The 25,745-nt window shown below is 41.9% G+C and overlaps 1 protein-coding gene across 12 annotated transcripts in view; it reads right to left on the bottom strand.

Moving 5' to 3' along the window:
* SRCIN1 (SRC kinase signaling inhibitor 1) overlaps positions 1-25,745 on the bottom strand; it is a 269,365-nt gene that overhangs the window by 18,646 nt on the left and 224,974 nt on the right. For 7 of the 12 annotated variants that reach the window (XM_072111574.1, XM_072111569.1, XM_072111571.1 and 4 more), the window contains 14 exons: positions 20,202-20,397; positions 19,885-20,083; positions 18,996-19,158; positions 13,271-14,103; positions 11,558-11,650; positions 9,936-9,970; positions 8,628-8,803; positions 7,543-7,718; positions 7,294-7,424; positions 6,307-6,454; positions 5,435-5,753; positions 2,730-2,970; positions 2,474-2,628; positions 1,405-1,557 (listed from right to left, as the gene is read on the bottom strand). In XM_072111574.1, coding sequence (XP_071967675.1) covers positions 1,405-1,557; positions 2,474-2,628; positions 2,730-2,970; positions 5,435-5,753; positions 6,307-6,454; positions 7,294-7,424; positions 7,543-7,718; positions 8,628-8,803; positions 9,936-9,970; positions 11,558-11,650; positions 13,271-14,103; positions 18,996-19,158; positions 19,885-20,083; positions 20,202-20,397 — 3,018 coding nt within the window. The remainder of the gene's footprint in view (positions 1-1,404; positions 1,558-2,473; positions 2,629-2,729; positions 2,971-5,434; positions 5,754-6,306; positions 6,455-7,293; positions 7,425-7,542; positions 7,719-8,627; positions 8,804-9,935; positions 9,971-11,557; positions 11,651-13,270; positions 14,104-18,995; positions 19,159-19,884; positions 20,084-20,201; positions 20,398-25,745) is intronic. The other 5 variants (XM_072111570.1, XM_072111580.1, XM_072111573.1 and 2 more) reach the window with 3 other exon arrangements.

Genomic DNA, 25,745 nt, shown 5'->3' with positions numbered 1-25,745 from the left:
TATTTAGTTCTGGGCTGGCTGTATACTACACGGGGCAGGCTGAGCTTGCTGTATACTACACGGGGCAGGGTGGGCTTGCTGTATACTACACGAGGCAGGCTGGGCTAGCTGTATACTATTACAGGGCAGGCTGGGCTGGCTGTATACTACTGGGGGCAGGCTGGGCTAGCTGTATACTACTGGGGGCAGGCTGGGCTGGCTGTATACTACTGGGGGTAGGCTGGGCTGGCTGTATACTACTGGGGGCCGGCTGTATACTACTGGGGACAGGCTGGGCTGGCTGTATACTACTTGGGGCTGGCTGGGCTGGCTGTATACTACTGGGGGCAGGCTGGGCTGGCTGTATAGTACTGGGGACAGGCTAGGCTGGCTGTATACTACTGGGGGCAGGCTCGGCTGGCTGTATACTACTGGGGAGCAGGCTGGGATGGCTGTATACTACAGGGGGCAGGCTGGGCTGGCTGTATACTACATGGGGCAGGCTGGGCTGGCTGTATACTACTGGGGGGCAGGCTGGGATGGCTGTATACTACTGGGGGCAGGCTGGGATGGCTGTATACTACAGGGGGCAGGCTGGGCTGGCTGTATACTACAGGGGGCAGGCTGGGCTGGCTGTATACTACTGGGGGGCAGGCTGGGATGGCTGTATACTACAGGGGAAGGCTGGGCTGGTTGTATACTACAAGGGGCAGGCTGGGCTGGCTGTATACTAGAGGGGGCAGGTTGGGCTGGCTGTATACTACAGGGGGCAGGCTGGGCTGGCTGTATACTACAGGGGGCAGGCTGAGCTGGCTGTATCAATGCATTTCCCACCATCGGCTTATACTCGAGTCAATAGGTTTTCCCAGTTTTTTGGTGGTAAAATTAGGGGTCTCGGCTTATACTTGGGTCGGCTTATACTCAAGTATATACGGTACTACATGTAAGCCCTATAAAAACAATATGCCCATCTCAAGTACAGTTCACATTTACATGGAAGTCTCCATTATAAGCTTCTGTTGCCTCACAGATGAAAACATCTATTTTTTGTTATTCTCACCATTCTGTCTCATTTCCCTGTGGCATAACAATGCTGAAAATTACTACTACTTACTACTCACACAATTACTGCACTTTCAATGTTTTTCCATAGGAGATAAAGTTTCTATCCCGCATGAGAAACAGTTTATTGAAAACATTTCTGAACCCTACACCACGGCTTGTAATTTATATTCAGAGAGAATCTGGGGTCTTACAGATTTCATACAATAGAAAGCACATTTTCATAAAACAAAACAAAAAATGTTGAAATAAATATAGCTTTATATCAAAATAAAAATTTTCATTAAAATATAAATATACGGTAATAAGAATGTATGTAAGTGCATAGGGAGTAACTAGCACTGCTGGGTCACCAAATCTCACCTCTAACTCTGCAATAATCCTGTCTTCGTCATCATCGTCTTTGATACCGGAGGCAATGATTGGTGGGGTGGATGCTGGGCGAACCACTTCAGACACAGTCCGACGAAGCTTCACCTGAGGTTTCTGGCTTTCGAGTTCCTCAGAGTCTGACTTCTGGAAAACAGGGGAAAATGTCCTTGGATAAAATGCCATAAGGTTTGTCAAGAGGCTGAGGTCTAACACCGGTGAGAGATCTTCTCCAGGATTGCAGTAATGAAGATCTATTGTTTGCAAAGCTCAGTGATGGCCAATTTTCCAGAGACCTTTTTTCAGACTGGAAAAAAAATCCCACTATTTTAAAAGTCAGCTATTTAAGTAGTTAGTTATTGCTCCCTGCTCTGCTACAACTTTTAAAATCCCTGAGGACACCCATACAGTTGAAAGAAGAAGTGGAAATTCCCCCATTGTCTAGGATATATCCCCCTATATGCACATATAGTGGAATACATTCTCATGAACATTGACAGAAACCAGTAATTGGCTGCTGCCGATGTTCAGGGTGTTTCCTCCAGTGATGGACATCACTGTGGATCTCCAACAGTATAGGCTCAGCGGAGGCTGGGGATGGATCCAATACTTTGCATCTAATACTTTTGTATGTCCCCTATAGGTTATATGTCATTCAGCAGGAGAAAGCAGGATGGAAAAAAGCAACATGCTATGTATACCGTGCAGACAGAGGCAAAGAAGATGTCTCTATCTGCCAGCATGTATTTATCTTTATACGCTCAGGTTATAAGCTGCTAGCTTCCTGGGGTATACGCTGAACATATCAAAATATGAATGTAGCCTAATAATAATCCTGTATACCCCCCTAAAAAAGTTGATAGCCCAAAATTTCTAATGGGCCCTCTTTGTTGGCCTTTGTGGTGTCTTTTTTCAACCATATAAACTATGTAACTATGTAATGGTTAAGGCTATTAAAGGAACATACATAAGAAATAGACAGAAGGCAAATACTGTAACCAGCCAGAGGTGGTCATACAAAGTGTTTCATTTCACATATAAATCTTTCGACTCCATTTCTCACCTTGATGAATGTAGGGTCCTTCTTGCCGGTGACAATCACCTCTCCTGTTCGAGTTGTTGTGATTCCATGCGAGGATGGAAAGCTGCGGCGGGGTGGAGGAGGTGGAGGGGACTTTGATGGCTTTTCAGTCCTGTATCTAGGGACTGTCAGTTCATCTGCAAGTGAGGGAGGATATAGTGAACCAATATCACAAACATTATACACACACATATACACTATATATGTATGTAGACATATGTGCATTGTAGTGGCTTACCCGATCCTCTTCTCCCATTGGGATCTAATTTGGTGCTGAGCTTTTGTGCTGGCTGTGGCTTGCTGGCACGGTGCTCTGGGGTGGATGCTGCACTTCCAGTTGGTTTATGCTTAGCTGCAAAGTCCAGGTCTGGAATAGCCTTCATGAGCTCGGCCTGGGTCTCCTCCAGTAGGCGGTTAATATCTTTGGCACTGTACTGTGTCAGTGCTGCTCGCTTCTCCTCCCAGTCTCGCTCAGCTGCCTATAAAGGGAGGAAGGTGGATTAATGGTCACACATATAACCCAATGGTAACCACACACTCGTCCTTAAAAACGCAACCGTTCAATACACTTCGGAGAAATCAGTAGTCCAGTGTGTGTCAGTGAGCAGTAACACTGTTTCTGGACATTATGTAGACTTCATCTTCCAGCAGCCCTTATCTCTGCAGCCAATGGGCCACATTTATCAAAAACCGTGCAAACTGCAGTATGTGCCTGTGTAGTGCGCAGGGTGCGCCAGATGTGTGGGACACGTTCTTCATGAATCTGGCACCCCCTGCACTGCCCCGATCGAGTACACCAATTTTTTTTTGGTGCACCTTTAACATAGGACGTGCGACACAATTTTATTGCACACACTGTGCGTCAGGTATAGTGCAGCCGCAACACAAATGTGTGATCTCTAGTTTTCAGTCCTCTCTGTCCTGATGAAAGGGCATACGTTGCTTTCACTAACTTTCCCCCATGCTCTGCTTACAACTTCTATGTAATCTGACAAATCAGCATTTAGCTTTTGTCCGTATTGTTAGAAAGACAGAATAAAAGGACTTCTACCACCAGGATGAAGGATTGTAAACCAAGAACACTGACTGAATACTGACGAGTGCCCCCTGTGCCAGCATCTGTTGTTTTTTAGGCTTCTTATGCCCTTATTTTAAAGAAAAAAAAGTTTTTTAAAATTATGCAAATGAGCCTGAGGGGCTCCAAGCTCCATGGGTATTAATGGATCCTAATTTGCATAATTTTAAACACCTTTTATTGTTAAAACCAGGGCATAAGAAGCTAAAAGAAGAGCAGATTCTGGCAGAAGGGGCGCACACCAGTATTTCAGTGCGCTTGGTTTACAATCCTTCATCCTGGTGGTAGATGTCCTTTAAGCAGAGTCTTCAGAGTAAATAAGTGATAAAAGAAAAAAGTGAATAAGGAAAAAGGGAGAGTGACAAAGCCCAGAGTTAAGTTGTTATAAAAACATATAACAAAAAGTTTCTTGAAGAAACATGTACTATTGATATGTGCAAAGTTTGTTGAAACGTTTAGGGACCATTTCACTTTCCAATTCAGTACGATATTGCAAATTGCCCGACACATCCGGACAAATAATAATACTTACTTGTAACTTGTAAGACCCCACCGTTCACGAAAACGAGGGGTCCGATGGGGTCCCACGTACCTCTGTCGGACCCCTCGTCTCTCCATGAGAGTAATGGAGCAGACAGCTGCGCATGACCGTTGTGCTCCATACATCTCATTGGTTCGACAGAAATTGCTGAGCGCTGCGCTCGGCGATCTCCGTCAGCTCCATAGAGATTAATGGAGCACAATGGTCATGCGCGGTTGTCTGCTCCATTACTCTTATGGAGCGACAAGGGGTTCGACAAAGGTACGTGGGAAACAATCGGACCCCTCGTTTTCGTGATCTGTGGGGATCTCATCACTGAAGCCCCCACTGATCAGCAAGTTAGGCCCTATCCACTTGTATTCGTGGAAAGACCCCTTTAAGTAAAAATTGAGGAAGGTAATATTTTTTTGGCTTGAAATACTTTTAATGATTTAAACATTTATTTGTATTGAGCAATAGCTTTATCTGCCTGGAAATTACATCATTCTTTGTAGGTCCATATAACCTAGGATCCTTTAACTGTGACTAACTAAGGGGCAATGATTGGGATTGGATGTTAGCAGTCTTTTCATGTATCATGTCATTCCTGCTGTATGGGAATCATTCATCACCATACAATTTACATTTCTCTGCAGCGTACTTCTGTATATGCAATGTTAATATGATGATTTATGGTATCACATAAAAGAAGCAATTGACCAATATATTATATGGAATGGCTATTACCAGGAATTTTTGATTTGAATATTTGTCATGATTCTCTACCAATGTAAAAAGGCCTTTACTAGCATAAAGACCATAAATACTGCCGGATATTAAAGAATATTAACTAAATGTCCATGAAACGTGGCAAATAAGATCAGTGTTGCTATACTGAGTGCCGTCAGTGTAATGAGATAAGCATAATCCAAGGATAATAGAAATCAATTAAAATGAATTTATATAATGAACATTATATATGCTCATAGGAGAACACTTTTGGTGCTAGACATTTTCAAAGACAAATGTAAAAATTTGCCAAAAATGAAACTGTCCTGGTTGGAAGGTGAGCAGTGATAATAGAAAGTCTTATCCAGCCCCAGATATAGCAAATCTGGTGTAGCATGAGACGGTCAAGTCTAACTTTGCATTTAGATGGTCTAGTTTACATCAGAAAAATGTGGCAAAAGTTTGAAGATTTTTTTGGCACACGGACATGAGACTTAGGCCAAACCCATTTCCTGTTAGGCGACTCCCCTTTTCTTTAAATTCTTATAAGACATTAGTCCGTTAGTCTGTTTTTGGTGTGCATCACTGTTTCTCTCCTCAATATCATCAAATTACTAACCTCAATGGAAACAGATTTCTCTCCTCCCACCTTCTTGCTCTGTGTCTCTGGGACTGTCTGAGTCTTCACTGTCACCATCTCCCCTCGGGTTGGGGTACTAGTGTGAGAAGCAGCATCGCTATGACAGACAGGTTCCCACTTCGGGTTCTGAGACTCATTAAGCTGTGAGAAGTTTGTTGGGGGGCTACAGGGAAGCTCAAAATCTGTGCTTTTGGAGAATTCTCCATCAGTTGCCGTTTTCTTGGGAGAGGGATTATGGAGGTTCTCTGGAGTGTTCCAAACACCTTCATCTACTTGCCTGGAGAACATAAGAGGACACCTTAAACCATAGAAAAAAGTGAATTTAGAAAATAACCCAAAATAACATTGCACATGGAGTGACTTACAGGAAAGTACTTTAAAATACATTATCTGTAAAAGGCCAATCTTTCCCATTTGTTGTTAGTATTTTATTGATATGGACTGATCATTGGATATGATCTCCAGTGTTACAGTGAATGGGGAAAGCCGATAATACAGAGGAATAGACGCACTGAGGAGTGACAGCTACAAGGTCAAACTCTGCATCTCCTCATTTATCCTACAATGAATAAGTAGTAAGGAGACATGACAGGAGTAAGGAGACTTTTCCTGTATGCAGGGAGTATAAAACTGAATAAGAATCTATTGATACACTAAGAAGGAATAACGGGGGAGGGGGGGGGGGTGTCGGTCAACACAACACTAGGTTAAGGATGGATGATCCGAAATTCTTATTTCATATGAAAATACATGTACTTAATAAAACAGACGTGTCAAGAGAGGGGTCACGTATGTATTATATGAGGTCTGTGGGAAGCTTTATACTTGATATGTTGGCTGAGATTACTTACTTGCGTATCTGAGCCAATGTGTCAGTAACCGTCTTGCACCTCTTCAGCAGCCCATCCAAGCGGTGCGGCTCCTCCTTAAGGAACTTCACTGCTTCCACCTCCACACGCAGGACAATTCGCATTTTACTTTGCAGACTGGGAAACTGAGCTGGAGATTGGAAGAGGAACTAAACATTAAATTATCAGTGATGTGAAGACACACAGGGGTACATCTACTAAGGGTCCCATGATGCACTTTTGTCGAACCGTGCACGTTCTTCATGGCTAAAACGATTAGCACAGGTATTTAAGAAGTGTCTGCGCTGCAATTGTGTCATACTCAACCCTTTTGGGGTGCAGCTGCGCTGGCTTCCATGCGACAAAAATTAAGGGGTGAACTCTGTCAGACCATTGCGGATTAATGATTTCTGCCGCACAATCTTAGTGAATTGCCGAACTCTGCATTAAACAAGGACAATGCACTTTCAGTGAACTGTCCGAATTTGTAAGTAATGTGCCCCTTGTCCAGAGCTTGAAAAACATGGCTGCTTTCTTCCAAAAATGGCTTACCCTTCAGCGACTGTTCATGGATAGCATGTGGCATAGCAACAAAGCTCCATTCATTTCTATATTGCTGCACTGCAAGTCCAGCACAAACCATGATCAGGTATAGCGCTGTTTTCTTATAAAAAAGCAGCCATGCTCATTAATCTCCTGACGACCCTTTTAAAGTGGACCTTTCACCACCTCTTATTGTCCCTTAATAATGATCCTGCTCATAATGTTGTAATCTCCAGCCTCAAAGTTGGTGGGAATACTTGGAATACTTTCCTTTTTGATATGCTTGTAGTTGGTGAAGGGTCATATTTTTATGTAGACTCATTTTGAAGCATTATGGGGCACTCCATTCATGGTCCTTCAGAACCAGCTATCTACAGTACATTGACAAGGTAAACCTAGCCCAATTCCATTACACATGTATTTGACATTGGACCGCTTGTGCCTTACCCTTCAGCTCTGTCAGCGTCTCCCCAAGCTGTTTCAGCACCACAGCCTTTTCCTCCAGTTCCTGCACCGATATCAGACGATGGTTGTGTGCAAGATCTTTCTTAATCTTATCCACTGATTTCTCTAAATCACTGTAGGTAGAAAAATCAAGAATAATCACATAAATATGAATTCTGGCTATAATAAGACCATAAGACCATGGCAGTGGTGGTGTGATACAGACAATGCTGGGTGTAGATTTTCGCTTACTTGAGCTGCTGGGTTATCAGCTCCTCCTCATTTAGATACTTCAGCCTCTCTTCCTCCACCATAGCTCTCTGACGCTGTAATGGGTCTTCTTGTTTGCGCATGGTGTCTGTAACCCTCACACTGAGCTCAGTCTCTGTGCGTTTCAACATGGTCCGTACCGTCTCCTGGTTCTGCAGCTAAAGTAAAAAGAAGTAAAAAGCTCTATGTAACTCATCATCAATTATAATGTAAGAGATGTCTCCTGCAGTCCCTTATAAACATGCACCAGTTTTGTTTTGCAGCTGCACTGTGTCCACCGCAACACAAAACTGTGCACCGGCCGCCACATTTATGTTGGAAGTTCCTAACACGTCTGTTAAACTAAGTGTACCATAAAAAAACTGACAATTATAACATTGGAGACTCCCCAGAGCAGACAAATAATAATGCAGACAAATAATAATGGACACCTCAGAGCAGACAAAAAATAAAATAATAAATACTTACCTTTCATAGTCCCTCAACTGCTCCCTGAGCCATACTCGATTTTCTTCTATGCCGTGAGTCTCGTTCTGTTCTGGATCCCTATGGCGGGTCATGGTACCAGCACCAAGTGACACAGAAGAGCAGCGCACAAAGCAGGAGAGAACTATGAAGTGTGAACACTTGTCAGCCACATTCACAGTTCTGATGTCCTTTCCTGCTCCGGGCGCTGCTCTGCTCTGGGTCCTGGTGCATACAAGCGACATTGAGGTCCAGAGCAGGAGGAGAGGGACCAGGACCAGTGAATACTTGTCAGATGTACTTGTGAGTGTTTCCATCAGTGATTAGTGATGGAAATGCTCATTGGTTTCTACCCGCCATGAGGGTGCAGGGCACAACTTGAGGCAATTGGGACACAGGTTTTGCACTTCTGCCATAGGCAATTCTATAAGATCCCTATAAAATCAAATACAACCTCTTGTACCCTGTGTCACAGGTGTAAAAAGGGCTGCGGATGAGAAACGTTATCCCCATAATTTGCAGTGAGTAGCCTAGCCAATTGTGCCATATCTTCCCGGGGCCTAAAAGTATTTCCGTCATTGTTTCTGGGTATTATTAGGTACCTGCAGTTTTTTCAGCTGCTGCAGCTGGTTCCTTAGTTCACTGGCATTATGTTGCAGGTCATGAAGATGAAGCTGCATGTGCAGGCGAGTGATTGCCTTGCTTTGGTCCGCAGGGGTGGACGTGGACCCTGGAGTAGGAGTAGACATTGGGGTACCAGCATTTTGAGGTCCAGTAGCTGCGGTAGAACAAGAAATGAGACATAATAAATCACATGCAGACTAGTATCTATGTTATAAAGAACTAAATGCAGATGATGCAGAACTAATGATATTATTCCCATTAAACTTGTGAGGGTGTTGTATAGTGTAAAGAACTCTGCTACAGGTAAAACATTATCATATTTAGTTTTCTGCTTCTCATAGGTAAGAAAATTGCTTCTATTGTGCACTTCTACCTTTTACCACCAGAGGTCAGTCATGCACACAGACTTCAACATGTCTGCAGTGACTTGCTGTATGCATACTTATTGTATGCATCATACCAACCCCCAGACCTCTTTTTTATAGACCAAGTCCTGTTTTGGAAGTGTATGCCAAGGTCACTTCATAAATAGTGTAAAAACCATAAGGAATCATCCAGTTTTTTAGAAAAAGTAAATTTTTCAGTACCAATTTTTTTATGTGATACATACCCAAAATCTTGGTTTCTATACAGAATAATAGCAGGTGAATACAAGTTTTTACCCTGGACAGCTGAAAAACATGAGATTGTCTTGCCCACTATTATAAAACCATGAAACAGCACCACACCTGCCCTAAGGTAGTGACTGGTACTGTAACTCAACTCCTTTCACTTTAATAGAGCTGGGCTCTATTGAAGTATTCAAATGTCATTTATTATGAGTCATACAACATACACATTAATTAAACAAGAAAGAAAAATCTTTCAAACATAGCTTCTCCACTATCTAATTACCTATATGGCACTTTACTATTGAAGAAAGGTGTGGAATCTATAAATAGTAGTAGTTCTTTATTATAGTTCTTTATTTATATAGCGCACACAGATTACGCAGCGCTTCACAAGCATGTCAAATTGGTCCCTGTCCCCATGGGGCTCACAATCTAACAGCCTAACAGTATGTTTTGGAGTGTGGGAGGAAACCGGAGTACCCGGAGGAAACCCACGCAAACACGGAGAGAACATACAAACTCTTTGCAGATGTTGACCTGAGTGGGATCCGAACCCAGGACCCCAGTGCTGCAAGGCAGATGTGCTACTCACTCAGCCACCGTGCCGCCCTAATTATTATAATAACATTTTACCCCACACAAGTCATCTAATAAACTGATTTAACCATTACTCACTTGTTGATCCACTGTTTGATGACTCTGTCTTTTCACTAGAAATAAACATTAGAAAAAAAAAGATTTCAAAATAGAGGACAAAAATAACAAAAGTCTTTTAGTTGGCCTCACATACAAAACCCAGTTCAACTTGCAGATAGACTTTATCATTTAGTGTTGTGTTCAAAATAAGAGAGAAGAAGAAGAATCATAATAGTCCACTAAGTTCCATCACTGGGGGTTGTCATTCAACGGATCCAGCACTTAACCCAAAATGTTAAAAATCCAATTGTCACAGAACAAAAAAAAATTTTCTATTGTAATTACACTTACAAAATAGACCAGTTTCAACTTACATACAAATTCCACTAAAGAACAAATTATAGAACCCAACTTGTACATAACCAGGGGACTGCCTGGTTATGTATTTATTAAGATAATGGTCCTCCTATTTATTTCTAAGAATTAATAGCTCATTTACAGAATAATTTTTCACCCATATGAGAACTGAACAATAATCGCCCCAAGTAAATGACCAAAGTTATAATCTACAAGAGATTAGTCTGTTTATTGTAAGGGAAATGGATGTATTAAACAGTTTTTAGCTGGCGCCTGTCATTGTCACATTGTACTATGTAATGGCATTCCTCCAAGCCTCGGGGGCTCTGACAAATAATCCTGTATTCACTCTATAACGGAGTATAAATCTTTGTGTGTGGGTGTCTGAACAATGAGGATTAAGCAAACAACCTCCAATAAAATTAATATTTTCGTAGGAATTATAAAGCAATGGCCTATATATTCTTAGGATCACGTTCAGACCGTAATACGGTGGCCACTAAGAAACTGGAATACAGATACAGGCAGTCCCCGGGTTACGTACAAGATGGGGTCCGGAGGTTTGTTCTTAAGTTGAATTTGTATGTAAGTTGAAACTGTATATTTTATAATTGTAGATCCAGACAAAAAATGTTTTGGCCCCAGTGACACTTGGAGTTTAAACATTTTTTGCTGTAATGGGACCAAGGATTATCAATAAAGCTTCATTACAGACACCTTACAGCTGATCACTGCAGTCTGGGACTATAGAAAAGCATTCAGAGGTCAGAGGGGTCTGTCTGTAACTAGGGGTTGTCTGTAAGTCGGGTGTACTTAAGTAGGGGAAAATTTAAGGAACTACCTGCAGATCACAATTTACCTGTTTTCTACCTTGGCTGTATTGGACTGACTGTTTATGAGGTTCCAAAATTCTGTTATCACCTGTCCAGTGTTCCTCCTGGCCTGACCAGTATTCCTACTATTTGTGGCCCATTATTTAGTGGCCATAAGAGGTTGGTTATGTAATATCTATAGACAACTTACATATTGGGGGGGGGGCCTCTAAAGTGCCCTAAACTGTTGTGGCCGGTATCCTTGAGTTCTACTCCTTCTAACGCCAAGTATTCTTGAGTCCTATGAACTATTTTGGCCCCTATTTTGAGTCCCACCTTATATTGCGACCACTTGCTTTGAGTCCCATTCCCTATTTTGGCTCTTTTCTTGATATTTCATATATGGGAACGCTGGTTACAGTACAAGTTCTATGTATTAGCGTGTGATCATCATGGATCATATATACGTCATACGTTCCCATCTCTGTATACCTGGGATTTTCGCTGTGAGAACTCTGCATGAGAGCACTCTGGACCAAACCCGTCAAACTTGCGATTTGTTTCTCCATTGCTTCCATTCGCTCTCTGCAAAACAAAGTATATAAGAATATGAATCTCCCTGCAGAAGCCTAAATGCACACAAGAGTTGTTTGGGATAATTGTAAGCATCCCCTTTTAATCCTTTTGGCTCATTCCTACAGCCGTGAGTTCCATAGCCCAGTGCATGATCCGACCTGGGCCACAAATTATAGAGCAGGTCCTATTCCTGCCCGGAAATAGAGTTTTTCCTATAGACAGACTGTATACACATTCCTATACACATTCATGCTGGTGCTCTACATCCAATACATCATTCTTTATCCAAGGACAAGCTTTTATTGCAAGACCATAACATGGAGTCCCAACGTGTCCTCTTTGCTGTGGCTTAGTGTCCCTCTCTTGCGTGTTATTAGATCCTGGACTCTCCTACGGGGCTCAGATCACAGTAATGAAGAAACGTCTGTGCAGACACATTAATCAGGTTAATTAATAAATGATGCATTTATGAATACGCCAGCAGCGGCAGAACACTTCAGCAATAAACATCTCGTTATTGGACAGCTATCTTGACATAAGGCATGTTGATTTATTAATACCTCAAAATGTGTTAATTATCAGAATTCATCTTATTGTGGATCTGACTGTAAAGAGGGCCGAGAAATATTTTTCTATGACGCTTTTAAGGATTTAATTGTGGTAGTAATTAAATAATCTTAAAGAAAGCAGTGCCGGAATTACTATTCTAAATTACTCCGACATTCTGCAATGTTACCATACACCTCAACTCTACATAAATTTAACTCGTTCATTACTAATCTCTGTTAGAGATGTGGGAAGCCCTTGGGTTTCTTTTGGGATTGGCTTTTTGGGCAACCTTTTCTCCAGTTCTGCCTTTTACTTCAAGTATTAGATTATGACCTATCTATAGACCCTCTTGAGTATTTTCTAAATGTCTCACCAAAGCCCACAGTGAATCCACAAGGCTTCTCCTACAACTAGTGACTTCAGCTTGGTGTCTTAGCCTTTCAGTGGAACCAACCTACTCCAGGTATGCTGAACTCTACAACAGGCTTCAACGTGTAAGGAGTATGAAGTAAATTACTACTCTTAAACACAATGGGCTACATTTTTCAACATTTTGGGGGGGCATTTCTTATGGCCTTTTAAACCGAAAACTGGCATGTTATACCTCTCTGTGCCTCTTGCACCTGAATTTATGAAGTGTCGGTGCCATAAAATTGGTGTTTTCCGACACTCTTGACTTGTTCTATTTTTGGGTGCAAAATTTTGGTGCTGCTTGTAAATCCACCAGTTTTCTGGTGCTTCTACTTTTCCGACACATTTTGTGGTGCAAAAATAGCCCAGCTTAAAGCTGGACTAGGGAGTTCTAAACCTTTCAGTCCGTGTCTATTTATTAATCCCTTGCGCCACAAATTTATATCCCACTGAAAAATATATAACGGCTCTAGTGCAACCTTACACCAAAAAATAATAAATGGCCCTCTTTGTGTCAACCTTGGGAAACCTTTGAAGTCACCCAATGCTAATTCTCGTGACCCAGTGCCCCCAATCTACCTCCCTGTTTTTGTTTGTCATCTCATAATAATACCAGGCAGTCACAAAAATAAAGTTATATATAATTTAAAATTGGACTATTGATCTCACCTTGTCTCTACCTCCTTGGTGGGCACTGGAGAGCTAAATCCAGACAAAGGGCGTTCACCAGGTCCGGGGAATATTTCATTGGTCCCAGAGGAAGAGCTGGGATTCCTTTGCTTACCAACCGGACTGTCCATAAAAACAGAAGAAGAAGAATCTTTGCGGAATGTCTGGCGTACAGGGGAGGACCGACTGGAAGGTCCTGAATAAGGACTATGGGGACCTTGACTCTGGTTAACATCAACCATCCTTCCATCTGACACCTTCTGTGGAGAGGATGGTGGAATACGGAAACCCATTCCAGGTCCATAAGTGTCTCCGTACATATGAGAATTTGGTTTGTACATTCCATCTTCAAGATCGGTCTGTAGAGCAGCGGCAGAATATGTGCTCAACGAACGCACTGATCCGCGTTTGTATAACCCCCCGGGATATGAGAAAGGGTCCCCAAGTCCAGCTAAAGATTGGGTGGATGTAATGCTAAGTCTACCTTCATGGACCATCCCATAAGGATCTGAATAAAGTCCTTCATTCTTCACCAGCACCACATTCTTGTTGGACATATCTTCATCAGGCTTCACATCTCGCCTCTCCAAGATAGCGCTAGGACTAGGAGAGACTCCCTGGGCTGGAGGAAGACCAGACATTCTGTCCCCATGATGCACGGGACTTCCAGCGTAAGAAGGTGGCCGTCCACCACTGTAAGACATGCGGGATCGTGCTGGGGAGGAGGACTGAAGTACCGGAGGAGGAGATCCAGAAGCCAGGTGAGGAGCAGGAGACATACTATTGAGGCGTCGAGTTGGGGAAGAATCTCTGGACCCATACATCATCTCACGCTGCAAAAGGGAAGTTGCAAAACAAAGTGAGGAGGCCTAATATGTCCGGAATACAAGAATTTATTATCATGCGAGACATGACTGAAGGGTGAATATCTACATAAGGAATGGGCTATTCTTCATAGTACATTTTTATAGAAAATATCTCAGAAGGTATAAACATAGACAAATAGGGGATAAAATACCTTCTGTTGTTTACTACAAATGAGCATGCAGGTTGGAAGGTGTGCTTATATTCTCATGCTGTTCTATGGTAAGATAAAATACATATGCACAAGACATATGAAACAGGGCACACATAATTCACCTAACATGGGTCATCATATCTGTGAATGATTCATTTCATTCATAAATCACAACATGTTTACTTGTAGCTATGTATGAGCATACATACAGGGTGGGTTTATAGCATCTTATATAACAACTTATAGTCCCCAGATGGTGGATTGTTGCCCCATGTGCCAACTGTGAAAAGGCTTTATAATAACATGTGGCCTAATTTATTTCCTTGTTTCTTTGCAAATATTAGGAAGGGAATCCCAACCCATCTGCCCATTTACTTCCATAGACTCCATAGACCCATCCCTGAATACATGCCATATATAGCCAAGAAGAAACACCTAATCCAGACCTCCTTTCATACATTTTATTAGACCACATACACGAAGCAACACTTTCACACGTACATGTAACACGTATGTAGTAGATCTACTGGTCAAAAGATTCTCGAATTGTCTAATATATGAAACGTGTCACCTTTTAAAGGCTTTTGAAGACTTTTTGTCCCATCCTCTGTAAGGGGATGTGGTTTACTGTGAAAAGGGCATTTCCTGGTGGAAATGGTAGAGTGTGAAAAGAGTGGTCTAAAGTAAGCCAACCCAAAATCGTAATCAAGTTCCACAGAATTGTCTAAAACTGAATGCCCAGCATGGACTATTGGATCAATGGTGATCCCGATGTACCCTTACAATGGAAGGCTAACACACACCCCACTGTATGCACATACAGTGTTATATGTTGTTCCTCCCTTCCGACATGAAAGTGGTAGGAGGAATGAATATCAGCAGTGGTCAGCGATTGGCTGCTGCAGCTGATATTCAGCAGAGGGCAGGGATGGAGGCAATACTTTGCATCCGTATCCCATTGCCTCCAACGGCCTCCGCTGAGTGTATACATTTTTCAGCAGGAAGGAGCAGGATGGAAAAAAAACTTTCTGTGTTTTCCACAGTATACGACGTATACTGTGCAGACAGAGGCAAAAGCGATGCCCCCACTGAGTAGTATATGTTTATGGATATGCTTAGTGTACGCGTCTAGAGCTTTCTCATTTTATATATTCGCTGAGTGTGTTGCAAAAACGTGACGTGAACCTAGCCTTAGTAAAGAAAGCATGCACAACTAGAACTGCACGTACATACAACTACTCTTAAGGAAGAGAGCTGATCACACTGTTACATGGTTTTACAGTTACATTTAGTGCTAGTTTTTATAAATAAGAGGTCTAAAGTTAGATCAGGCATTCTTAAGCTTAGCGAGATTTACAATTTAGCCATAGATGCTCAGCTCCTCCTGCACAGGGGTGGATTAAGACCGCTCTGGGCTGTATGCAAATTTTGGGAAGTTTTAAATTGTTTTTAAACTTTATTCCTACATTTTGTTCCAGAACCAAGCAGAGATTTAAACAGAGGAAGGTGGGTCAAATTCAGTTGTAGCTGCAGTTTAAGAACCTTTGGAGGGCAATTTAAAGGTCCTTGAAGGGCTGGGGATGGATGCAATACTTTGTATCCGCCCCCCATTGCCTCCAATGGCCTCTGCTGAACATATACATCGTTCAGCAGGAGGGAGCAGGATGGAAAAAAACAGATTGCTACCTCTTTCCATTCTGTATTTTCCACAGTATATGATGTATACATATGTGTCAGGAGGCCCTTCTCCTTATTATATTTACAGGCCAGTATCAAGACCATGCCTCCCCCCCAGAAACCCTGGGCCTCAGGCAGCCACCCAAACGGCCCAATTTATAAACGACTACCAATCCTGCCTGTAGATGGGACTGCATGTTTAATGTGATGGCATCACTTTAAATAATATATTTTGCATTAATTGGTGGCCTGGCAAGGAAGAATCATCAATAAGGAGTGATATGTGATATTGTTCCCTTCTATACTAATAATCTAAATATATTTCCATAAATCCTCCTGTACATTGGAGAGCAGTACTGGCATTCACGCTACATATTAATTCATTAAAAATCTAAAGCATATAACCTGCCACCATTCTGTCTCCCACACCCTTGACAGTAATGAATTGTGCATTATGCAGAAGAAGGGAAATCCCTGTGATGTGAAGAAGCTGCAGACATTTGTATGCAGGATCACACCTACAGATAGGAATAGGAACATGGGGGAAGAGAGTGAGAGGAGCTCTCTCCGAGATGAGTCATTAGCACAGAGAGAGACTGTAATGTAATGTATGCAGAGAGAGACTTCTATGACTTGCTGTATACACAATGCCATGTTCAGGAAGCCGGAGCTACTCCCCATAGCAAAAGGCAGACTTACTGAATGCAAATAAACTGCAAAGTCTGAACTTAGCATAAGTGCTTTCTATTCCACACTAGAATAAACATGAGCGAGCGCCGAGGGAATCATTGTACTGCATAGAATACAGGTGTAGTTCCTGACAGCGCAGATTACTCAGCTGTTGTGACTCATAATGAGGGGCCACGGCTATGGGAACATCACATTGCATCCCAACCAGTGGAAATTTGGAGAATAAAGCAGAAAATGTATTGAACAAGCTGAAATGTTTTCTAGGTGAATTACTGGTATAGTTAGCCTCAAAATAATACCTGCACACAGAGAGCACAGCATGTGCTGTATTTTATAATTGGATATCAGAGAGGAATGTACGGCTCGATTATTTATTCTTAAAGCAAAAGGTCTGCATTTACTGAATAGAGGAAACCAGCGTTTTATAGGTAGGGGTCAAAAAACGTCATGAAACGGAGAGGCCAGGGCATTTCCATTGCAGCAAAAAACAGCCAAAAATGAATGTGGAAAATCAGCCAAAAAGGTTGATGACGCAGCTTTATACTATGATAAAGGTTACGTTCACATGTTGCAGTTACAACTGCATCGCAATCAGTTTTGAGGACGCTTTCACACGATGCGTTGTGTTTTGATAATGCGTTTTTGAGGCCTTCCAAAGGCTTCAGCCTTGATCACATGCTGAGGATACTTTTCGTTATAGCAGATGCAGCGGAAACAGAATGTAACCTCAGCACGTGATCAAGGCCGAAGCCTTAAGGCTGGTGCCACAAGCACCGCTTTGTCTGCGTTTGAAAACGCAAACAAAGCCGCGCCCACCAGGGTGGGCCGATCACATTGGCGTTTCTATGGAAACGCCTGTGATCGGGAACGAGCCGCCGGTGTTTTGCATTAAATTAACGTGCCCGGTGGGCGCGGCTTTGTCTGCGTTTGCAAGCGCAGACAAAGCGCCATGTCTGACATCACCCTAAAACCACATCAAAACTCATTGTGATGCCGGTTTAACTGCAATGTGTGGACACACCCTTAGTGTGATGCCACACATGCCGTTTTGAACATGTTTTTGCTCCGTTTTTTAGAAGTCCGTTAAAAAACACATGCATTTTTGAAAAAAGCTTGTGTTTTTTGGACAGGCTTGAGCAATTATCTTAATTAAAACTGGTCAAAAACGGATGCATTTTCAAAAAACCCATGCGTTTTTAACGGACTGGTTAAAAACGGACCATAAACGGGTTCAAAACGCCATGTGTGGCATGACCCTTAGGGTGCAGTGACAGGTGGCGTCTAACGCATGCACCAGCTGAAGAGAGATTTGCCTAATTAAAGTTAACATTTGCGTAACAAATGTTTCAGTTAACGGCATGTTAACACGTATGTTAGCATGTTTTGTAAACCCAAATGTTAATATAAATTTAATTAGGCAAATCTCTCTACAGCTGCTGTATTTTGAAACATATGTGTTAAAAACCACGTGTGAATGCAACCTTATAGCACAGCCTGGGTGGGAGCTCACTAGCAGAGTCTATAAAAATAATTGCCACTGCAATAACTGTAAGACAAGTGCAGCTGTTTATGGAGATTATTTGGCAGAAGCCTATCATACTTATAGGCATATAGACAATTTAAAGGCCATATACCACCAGGATGAAGGATTGTAAATCAAGCACACTGACATACTGGTGTTTGCCCCCTCCCTCTGGCAAGATCTGCTTGTCTTTAAGCTTTACGTACCCTTGTTTTTAAGAAAAAAAAAGGAATTAAAATTATGCAGAGTCTCATTTGCATAATTTTAAGAGCCTAAAATTGTAAAAACCAGGTCATAAGATGCAATAAGTAGTGCAGATCCTGACAGAAGGGGCACACACCAGTATGTCAGTGTGCTCGGTTAACAATCCTTCATCCTGGTGGTAGATTTCCTTGAAAGGGTTTTCCAACCGTTGCTAAATAAGGTCCTTTTATCTATGTAACACCACTGAAATCACAGAGCATACCCTGTGTTTTGGGAAGACAAGGGAGAGTGCTTTATCTTCTTTACTATAGCATAGGTAAACGCTTATACGGATCTACCTGGATTTGGTGGCACTGGCTATAAATATGTGGCTTATTATACCCCCATAATAAGTCTAGTGAGGATATTTATTTACTTGAAAACTGGTCATTGATAAAAAAAAATCTATAAGGAGTTTATAGCCAATCACAAAGCACACAGCAAACACACAAAATCCTCCAACATCTTTAAGTCTTGTTGGTTGCACAGACAAACAACAGTCATGCACATGCACGGCTCCCATTCCACACAAGGACACACATGCTTCTGGGCTGGGAGCAATCGCTGCCACCTACTTCCAGCCCCCAGCCCAGACCCAGCCAAAGCCGGTGACAGCAGTCTGACCAGCGGTCTTTTCCGCTTACTCTCACGTCCCCGTTGGTGATGTGAGGAGCAGGAAACGAGGAGTAAATAGGCTCCTTCCGGTAGATCTTTATAATACTTCTGTCCTGAATGTCTCTGACAAAGAAAAAAACAAATAAGACAAAAAAAAGTTAGTGAGAAAAGATTAAGAATGTAATTTACTTAAAAATATGCATAAAGGCCGGTGGCACATGACTGTGGTCAGTCCATGACCAACCACAGTGCAGAGGACAGTGATATATGATGCAAGGAGTCCCTTCTTGCTCACGATTACAGTTCGGTGCTGCTGGTTGAGAATCCTTCCATCATCTGTCACTATGAGTCACATCCGCTAGAACACAGTCAGTATTTCACAGATCGACCATGGCCCCTATTGCATGTGATATGGGTACCTCAGCACCTGTATCATATGGGTTGGATTCTTTTCATCTGAATCTACAAACCTACAATCTGATATACATTGATCTATTTTCATATTGTTAAATAGATCAGACCGGGTATTAGGGCCGAACTGGCAGAGTTTGCGGAGATATGGGCTCCGGAGCGCTAGCTAGGGGATTTTTAAGACTGTCGTTTAACATGACATTCCCTCCAATGTCTTACAGGTATCATTGAATATAAAGGGTAAAATTTATGGAGAATCTGAACTAAGATTTGCTTTATATTAGGAGCAGAACAGATATTCAGCAATCATGCAAGAAGCAAGCATGTATTCACCCACTTTTACTTTCCAGAGGACACTACACCTTGGCATCATTCAGTTCTTTGATGGCCTCTTACCAAATGCTGAGTTCTTGGTCTACAGCCACACCTGATCCATACCTGACATCTTCCAATTCATAGAAGACATTCCGGGACTCGTCTTTGATAAGTATAGCTGTGTTATGAGACTTCAGCATTCCCATGGTAAGCTTCTGCTGGAACATGTGCACTATAAGAGCATGTAAGGTGTCCATGCTGGTGATCTCATGAGTGATGTGCACCCGTCTGGTCTCATCACCATACTGCAGGAACAAGACACCTGGAAGCAGAGAGACAATCACTACATAACATCCACATGGAGACAACACAATGCATCCCACAGCCTGAAAAATAGAGGCATCTTCCATAATTTTACTCCGATACAGCTGATCACAGACCTGGTGAGCGTAGTTTGGTTTGGCTGGTGGATCGAGAGAGTGGCAGGCTTTGCCTGAAACGGTTCATTCTGTTAAAACCAAGTGGCAACTCGGCTTCAGACATGGTCTCCAGGGATTCAGCAGACGCAAAAGATAATTTGGCTGCTTGATCTGCAAGGCCGGGCTGGGAGCTTTGTGAGTGACGTGAGCTCCTAGTCTGCAAACCAAAGGCATATAGAATTATGAAACAACCCACAGCAGTGCAGAAACCAATGACACTTTACATTTTGTTCACACAAATAACAGATACTATTAATATTTGTTCATATTATGCACATGACCTACATTTTCCAAATTCAATCATTAATACAAATTTAAAGGGAACCTGTCATCAGCAATTGACCTAATAAACCTCTACCAGTATATAGTCAAACAGCGTAACACCCTCTAGTTTTTGTTTCTTTCATGGCCCAGTGTAGTGGTATCATCTAGAAAATCAACTTTGAAGTGAGATGTAAATTGGTTGTATAAAGTCAAGGAGGTGGAGAGTTTAACACTGATCAATGTGTGGAGTTCAGAACGCTTCCTCCTCCTCTGTGATTGACATCATGCATCAGACTTCAGGAATTCTGGTTAGTGATGTCTCAGGATGCAGAACCCCCAATTACAGTGAAGGGGCTTTCTCAAGAAATAGAAAGCTTGACTTCAGTGTTACAATCTCCACCTCCTTGACTTTATACGACCAATTTACATCTCACTTCAAAGTTGATTTTCTAGATGATACCACTACACTGGGTCTTGAAAGAAACACGATATGGAAGGTGTTCAGCTGCTTGTAAAAATACTGATAGTGGTTTATTAGGTCAATTTATGCTGACAGGTTCCCTTCAATGGCCAAGTATATAGCAAAATTCTTACTCTCCTCCAACGCCTGTGAGTTAACACTGATTTTGGCCATTTTTAGACACGGGGCCTACGTGGCAATCCCACAGCAACCCACAACTGTGTAACAAGGACCCAAGACAGCGGCACCAATGTGGTTTTGGGTGTGCTTAGTCCTCTTGGCACCATGAAACACAATCGCTAACAATGGTTTCATATATATGGCTAATAGGCCTATGGCATCCCTAAAAATAATCACTTATTCTGTATGGTAAAAGTTCAAAAGATATTAAAATTTCTTCAGGTTTTGGTACCAAAAAAGTGATAGGGGTGACAAAGTTTTAGCTATGCCCCTGGATTTTAGTGGATACTATTTTAAGGACCACTATAAGAATAATGGTCCATTCCATCTTTGAGTAACATTCAGTATGTGTATAACTTGAAAATTCAATAATCCAAAAAGTGGAAAATCCAATAATCTTTCCCAGTGGATGTTGATTATTCTTATAGAGCAATTTCCTTTGCATGTAGTTTCCATCAAAATATCAGTCTCTTAAGTATATATAACCATATTCAAGAGGTGCACATAATAAAACACACAAACACAGTATAAACCACCCAGCGGCTTGAAGAATACTTGAAGAACATAAAATGCTGCTGCTATACGCAATCCTATTGCAGAATTATTAATAGTCACACTGACGTCTCCTTTTGTAAGACATGATATTACTACAGTATTAATATTCTGCCACAGCAAATATCATTACGGTAAGTTGTGTTTGTCACTGTACATACAAGCCGCAAGGTTCCCTCCTTTAGAGGAACTTGCTAAGCCATCACCAGAAGATAACGTGTACATACATCAGAGAAGAGCGGCGCTGCTGTAGGCTACCACAGGATCTCTACACAAGATGTGAAACTGCGGCAGGATATAGCAAGCTTCATTGGTTAAAATATTGCTACAGTAATAAGTTATCAGTGAACAGAATAAGAGAAGAAAATATGCAAACAAGTGTGAACGGTTAATATATATATGTATATATATATATATATATATATATATATATATATATATATATATATACTGTATTATATGTGTGTGTTTATCTTAAGTGGAACCTGCTATGCAAATTAACCCACCCCAAATAAATACTACTATACTGATAAATACTACTAGTTACAAAGTATAATTAAAAAGCACTGCCCTTATCCCTAAATGGTTTCTTTCTATGGCTGCAATGTAATAAATCTGTTTGTAAACTTATATGCAACTCACCTGATGTGAGTCCAATCGCACCTGAAGTGAGTCCAATAAAGCCCTGCATATTCAGTGGTTACTGCATAGCCCTGCCTCCTTGTTCCTGACTGAAAGGTCTCACTGCTACAGAACATGTTGCTATGTGGAACATGGAGAGAGAGCTCTGTTACATCATTAACTACTCCATATCATGTGACCAGGGTGATGCCCTGTTACTTTTTCAACGTCTACCCCATGTATATATCTGATCACATGAAATCACAGCAGCCTCCATGGAGGATGGGGAGGAGTTCGAAGTCCATGAAGGCATGCTGTGATCATGCCATGATACTGCCATGTGATCAGATACATAGGGTAGACGTTGCAAATGTAACTGGGTAAAAGACCTTAGATGACATACCCCTGGTCATATGACATGCAGGACACATCCCCACTGATGGCAGGTAATATAAGATAATGTTGATTTTTGTAGATGTAAGGGAAACAATTTTTGGCTAAAATAAGGGTGTCAGTTAGTTAATAGGGCTCTATGGGAACCTGTCACTCGCTGTATTTATGAAAATGTGGTGACAGGTTCCCTTTAAAACTAATATATGTACAGTATTCCTGCAAAGCATAGCACAGAGAAATTAATTTTTTAATGCAATGTATGATTCTGATCCACTACAGTCTCACTGTAATATTTCTGCACTTCCGGATGTTAGATGTGGGATGTGCAGGTGGCTTTATAGTCATCATGGAATGATTATACCAAACTGACTGGTTGCAGTGGTGTGATCCCACTACAGGACCACGCTGGAGGGAATGACCCATCAATTCACACATATCTGTATGGAGACTGGATTTAATATATCTGTTGCTGGCTCCCAATAAAATCTGTATCAAACCCCCAACTAAAATTTATAGTTTTCAGTACTTGTCTCTTTGTATAGAATAGAAACAACCTATAGGCTCCATGGGGCTCCTGAGCCTAGACCTCCACCAATGTGAATCATACACTCACCGGCCACTTTATTAGGTACACCATGCAAGTAACGGGTTGGACCCCCTTTTGCCTTCAGAACTGCTTCAATTCTTCGTGGCATAGATTCAACAAGGTGCTGGAAGCTCCTCAGAGATTTTGGTCCATATTGACATGATGGCATCACACAGTTGCCGCAGATTTGTCGGCTGCACATCTATGATGCAAATCTCACGTTCCACCACATCCCAAAGATGCTCTACTGGATTGAGATCTGGTGACTGTGGAGGCCATTTGAGTCCAGTGACCTCATTGGCATGTTCAAGAAACCAGTCTGAGATGATTCCAGCTTTATGACATGGCGCATTATCCTGCTGAAAGTAGCCATCAGATGTTGTGTACATTGTGGTCATAAAGGGATGGACATGGTCAGCAACAATACTCAGGTAGGCTGTGGCGTTGCAACAATGCTCAATTGGTACCAAGGGGCCCAAAGAGTGCCAAGAAAATATTCCCCACACCATGACACCACCAGCCTGAACCGCTGATACAAGGCAGGATGGATCCATGCTTTCATGTTGTTGATGCCAAATTCTGACCCTACCATCCGAATGTCGCAGCAGAAATCGAGACTCATCAGACAAGGCAACGTTTTACCAAACTTCTACTGTCCAATTTCGATGAGCTTGTGCAAATTGTAGCCTCAGTTTCCTGTTCTTAGCTGAAAGGAGTGGCACCCGGTGTGGTCTTCTGCTGCTGTAGCCCATCTGCCTCAAAGTTCGACGTACTGTGCGTTCAGAGATGCTCTTCTGCCTACCTTGTTTGTAACGGGTGGCGATTTGAGTCACTGTTGCCATTCTATCAGCTTGAACCAGTCTGCCCATTCTCCTCTGACCTCTGGCATCAACAAGGCATTTCCGCCCACAGAACTGCCGCTCACTGGATGTTTTTTCTTTTTCGGACCATTCTCTGTAAACCCTAGAGATGTTTGTGTGTGAAAATCCCAGTAGATCAGCAGTTTCTGAAATACTCAGACCAGCCCTTCTGGCACCAACAACCATGCCACGTTCAAAGGCACTCAAGTCACCTTTCTTCCCCATACTGATGCTCGGTTTGAACTGCAGGAGATTGTCTTGACCATGTCTACATGCCTAAATGCACTGAGTTGCCGCCATGTGATTGGCTGATTAGAAATTAAGTGTTAACGAGCAGTTGGACAGGTGTACCTAGAAGTGGCCGGTGAGTGTATATTGCTCCTAAAAGCTGCTAACTTGTATATACCCCACCCCCTGTTACCAGTGATTTCACATGAACATGGATACTAATAAACTGATATATAACACATAAAACTATATGAAAGGTAAGCTACAATTTACCTTTTGCGCTACACATCCGGAAAGGGCTTCTTTCCCTTGTCCAACAATGGATACGCCATAATTCCGGATCAGTTTGTGACAGTAGTCGGTCCAATGATTCTCTTTTTTAGCACATGCCCTTTTTGCTCATCTCTGTAAAGTTCAGAGAGCAGATTTCTTGCAGGCGGGTAAAGGGTACTTACTGACAAGCCGCGCTGTGTGTGACAGATGAAGCTATTTGGGCTGATTGTCCCTGACCTCTTATGGAGCATTCATCACATCACTGGTAATGGCTTTATCACAGAGCTGAGCAGGTTGTCAGCGCTTGTACCATGATGTCATCAGAGGAGAAGAAAACAAGTGACATGCTATTTAACCCCATTTGGAGGGGGGGGGGATATAGAACTTCATGTCACAAATGAATTATTCCTCTCACCATATATAAATTCAAAAAGAACGTATAGATGTGCAAAAAAATGTACAAAATTGAATTTAAAAAACTATACAGTATCATTACAGTCACACTCCAAAAGACACAGAGAGCAGATCAGTTGGTGGTCCTGAGCATAGCCCTCCCATGGATCTGATATTCATGACCTATCCTATAAAAGGTCATCAATATTATCTGGAAAACTTGTTAATGTCACACAGTGGAAATTAGCCTTTTCATATACTTGAAACTATTCTCTAAATAAAAGCGCAAATTAAAATAAAAACTAAGTCCTAAAAATTGCATAGTTAAAAAATAATAGTGTTATACTATAGGTTTTTTTTAACCCCTTAAGGACCAGGCCCTTTTTCGTTTTTGCGTCTTTATTTTTCACACCCCACCTTCAAAAATCTATAACTTTTTTATTTTTCCATGTAGAGAGCTGTGTGATGGCTTGTTTTCTGCGTAACAAATTGCACTTCATATTGATGTCTAATTGTCTATGTCATATACTGGGAAGCGGGAAAAAAATTCTGAATGCAGTGAAAATGGTGAAAAAAAGCATTTGCGCTGTTTTCTTGTGGGCGTGGATTTTACGTCTTTCACTGTGCGCTCCAAATGACATGTCTAATTTATTCATTGGGTCAATACGATCACATGGATACCAAATTTGTATAGG

The sequence above is a fragment of the Engystomops pustulosus genome, chromosome 6 (genome assembly GCF_040894005.1).
Source record: "Engystomops pustulosus chromosome 6, aEngPut4.maternal, whole genome shotgun sequence".
Taxonomy (NCBI): Eukaryota; Metazoa; Chordata; class Amphibia; order Anura; family Leptodactylidae; genus Engystomops; species Engystomops pustulosus.
Note: the sequence above shows the minus strand (reverse complement) of the source record. Positions and strands in the feature narration are given on the sequence as shown.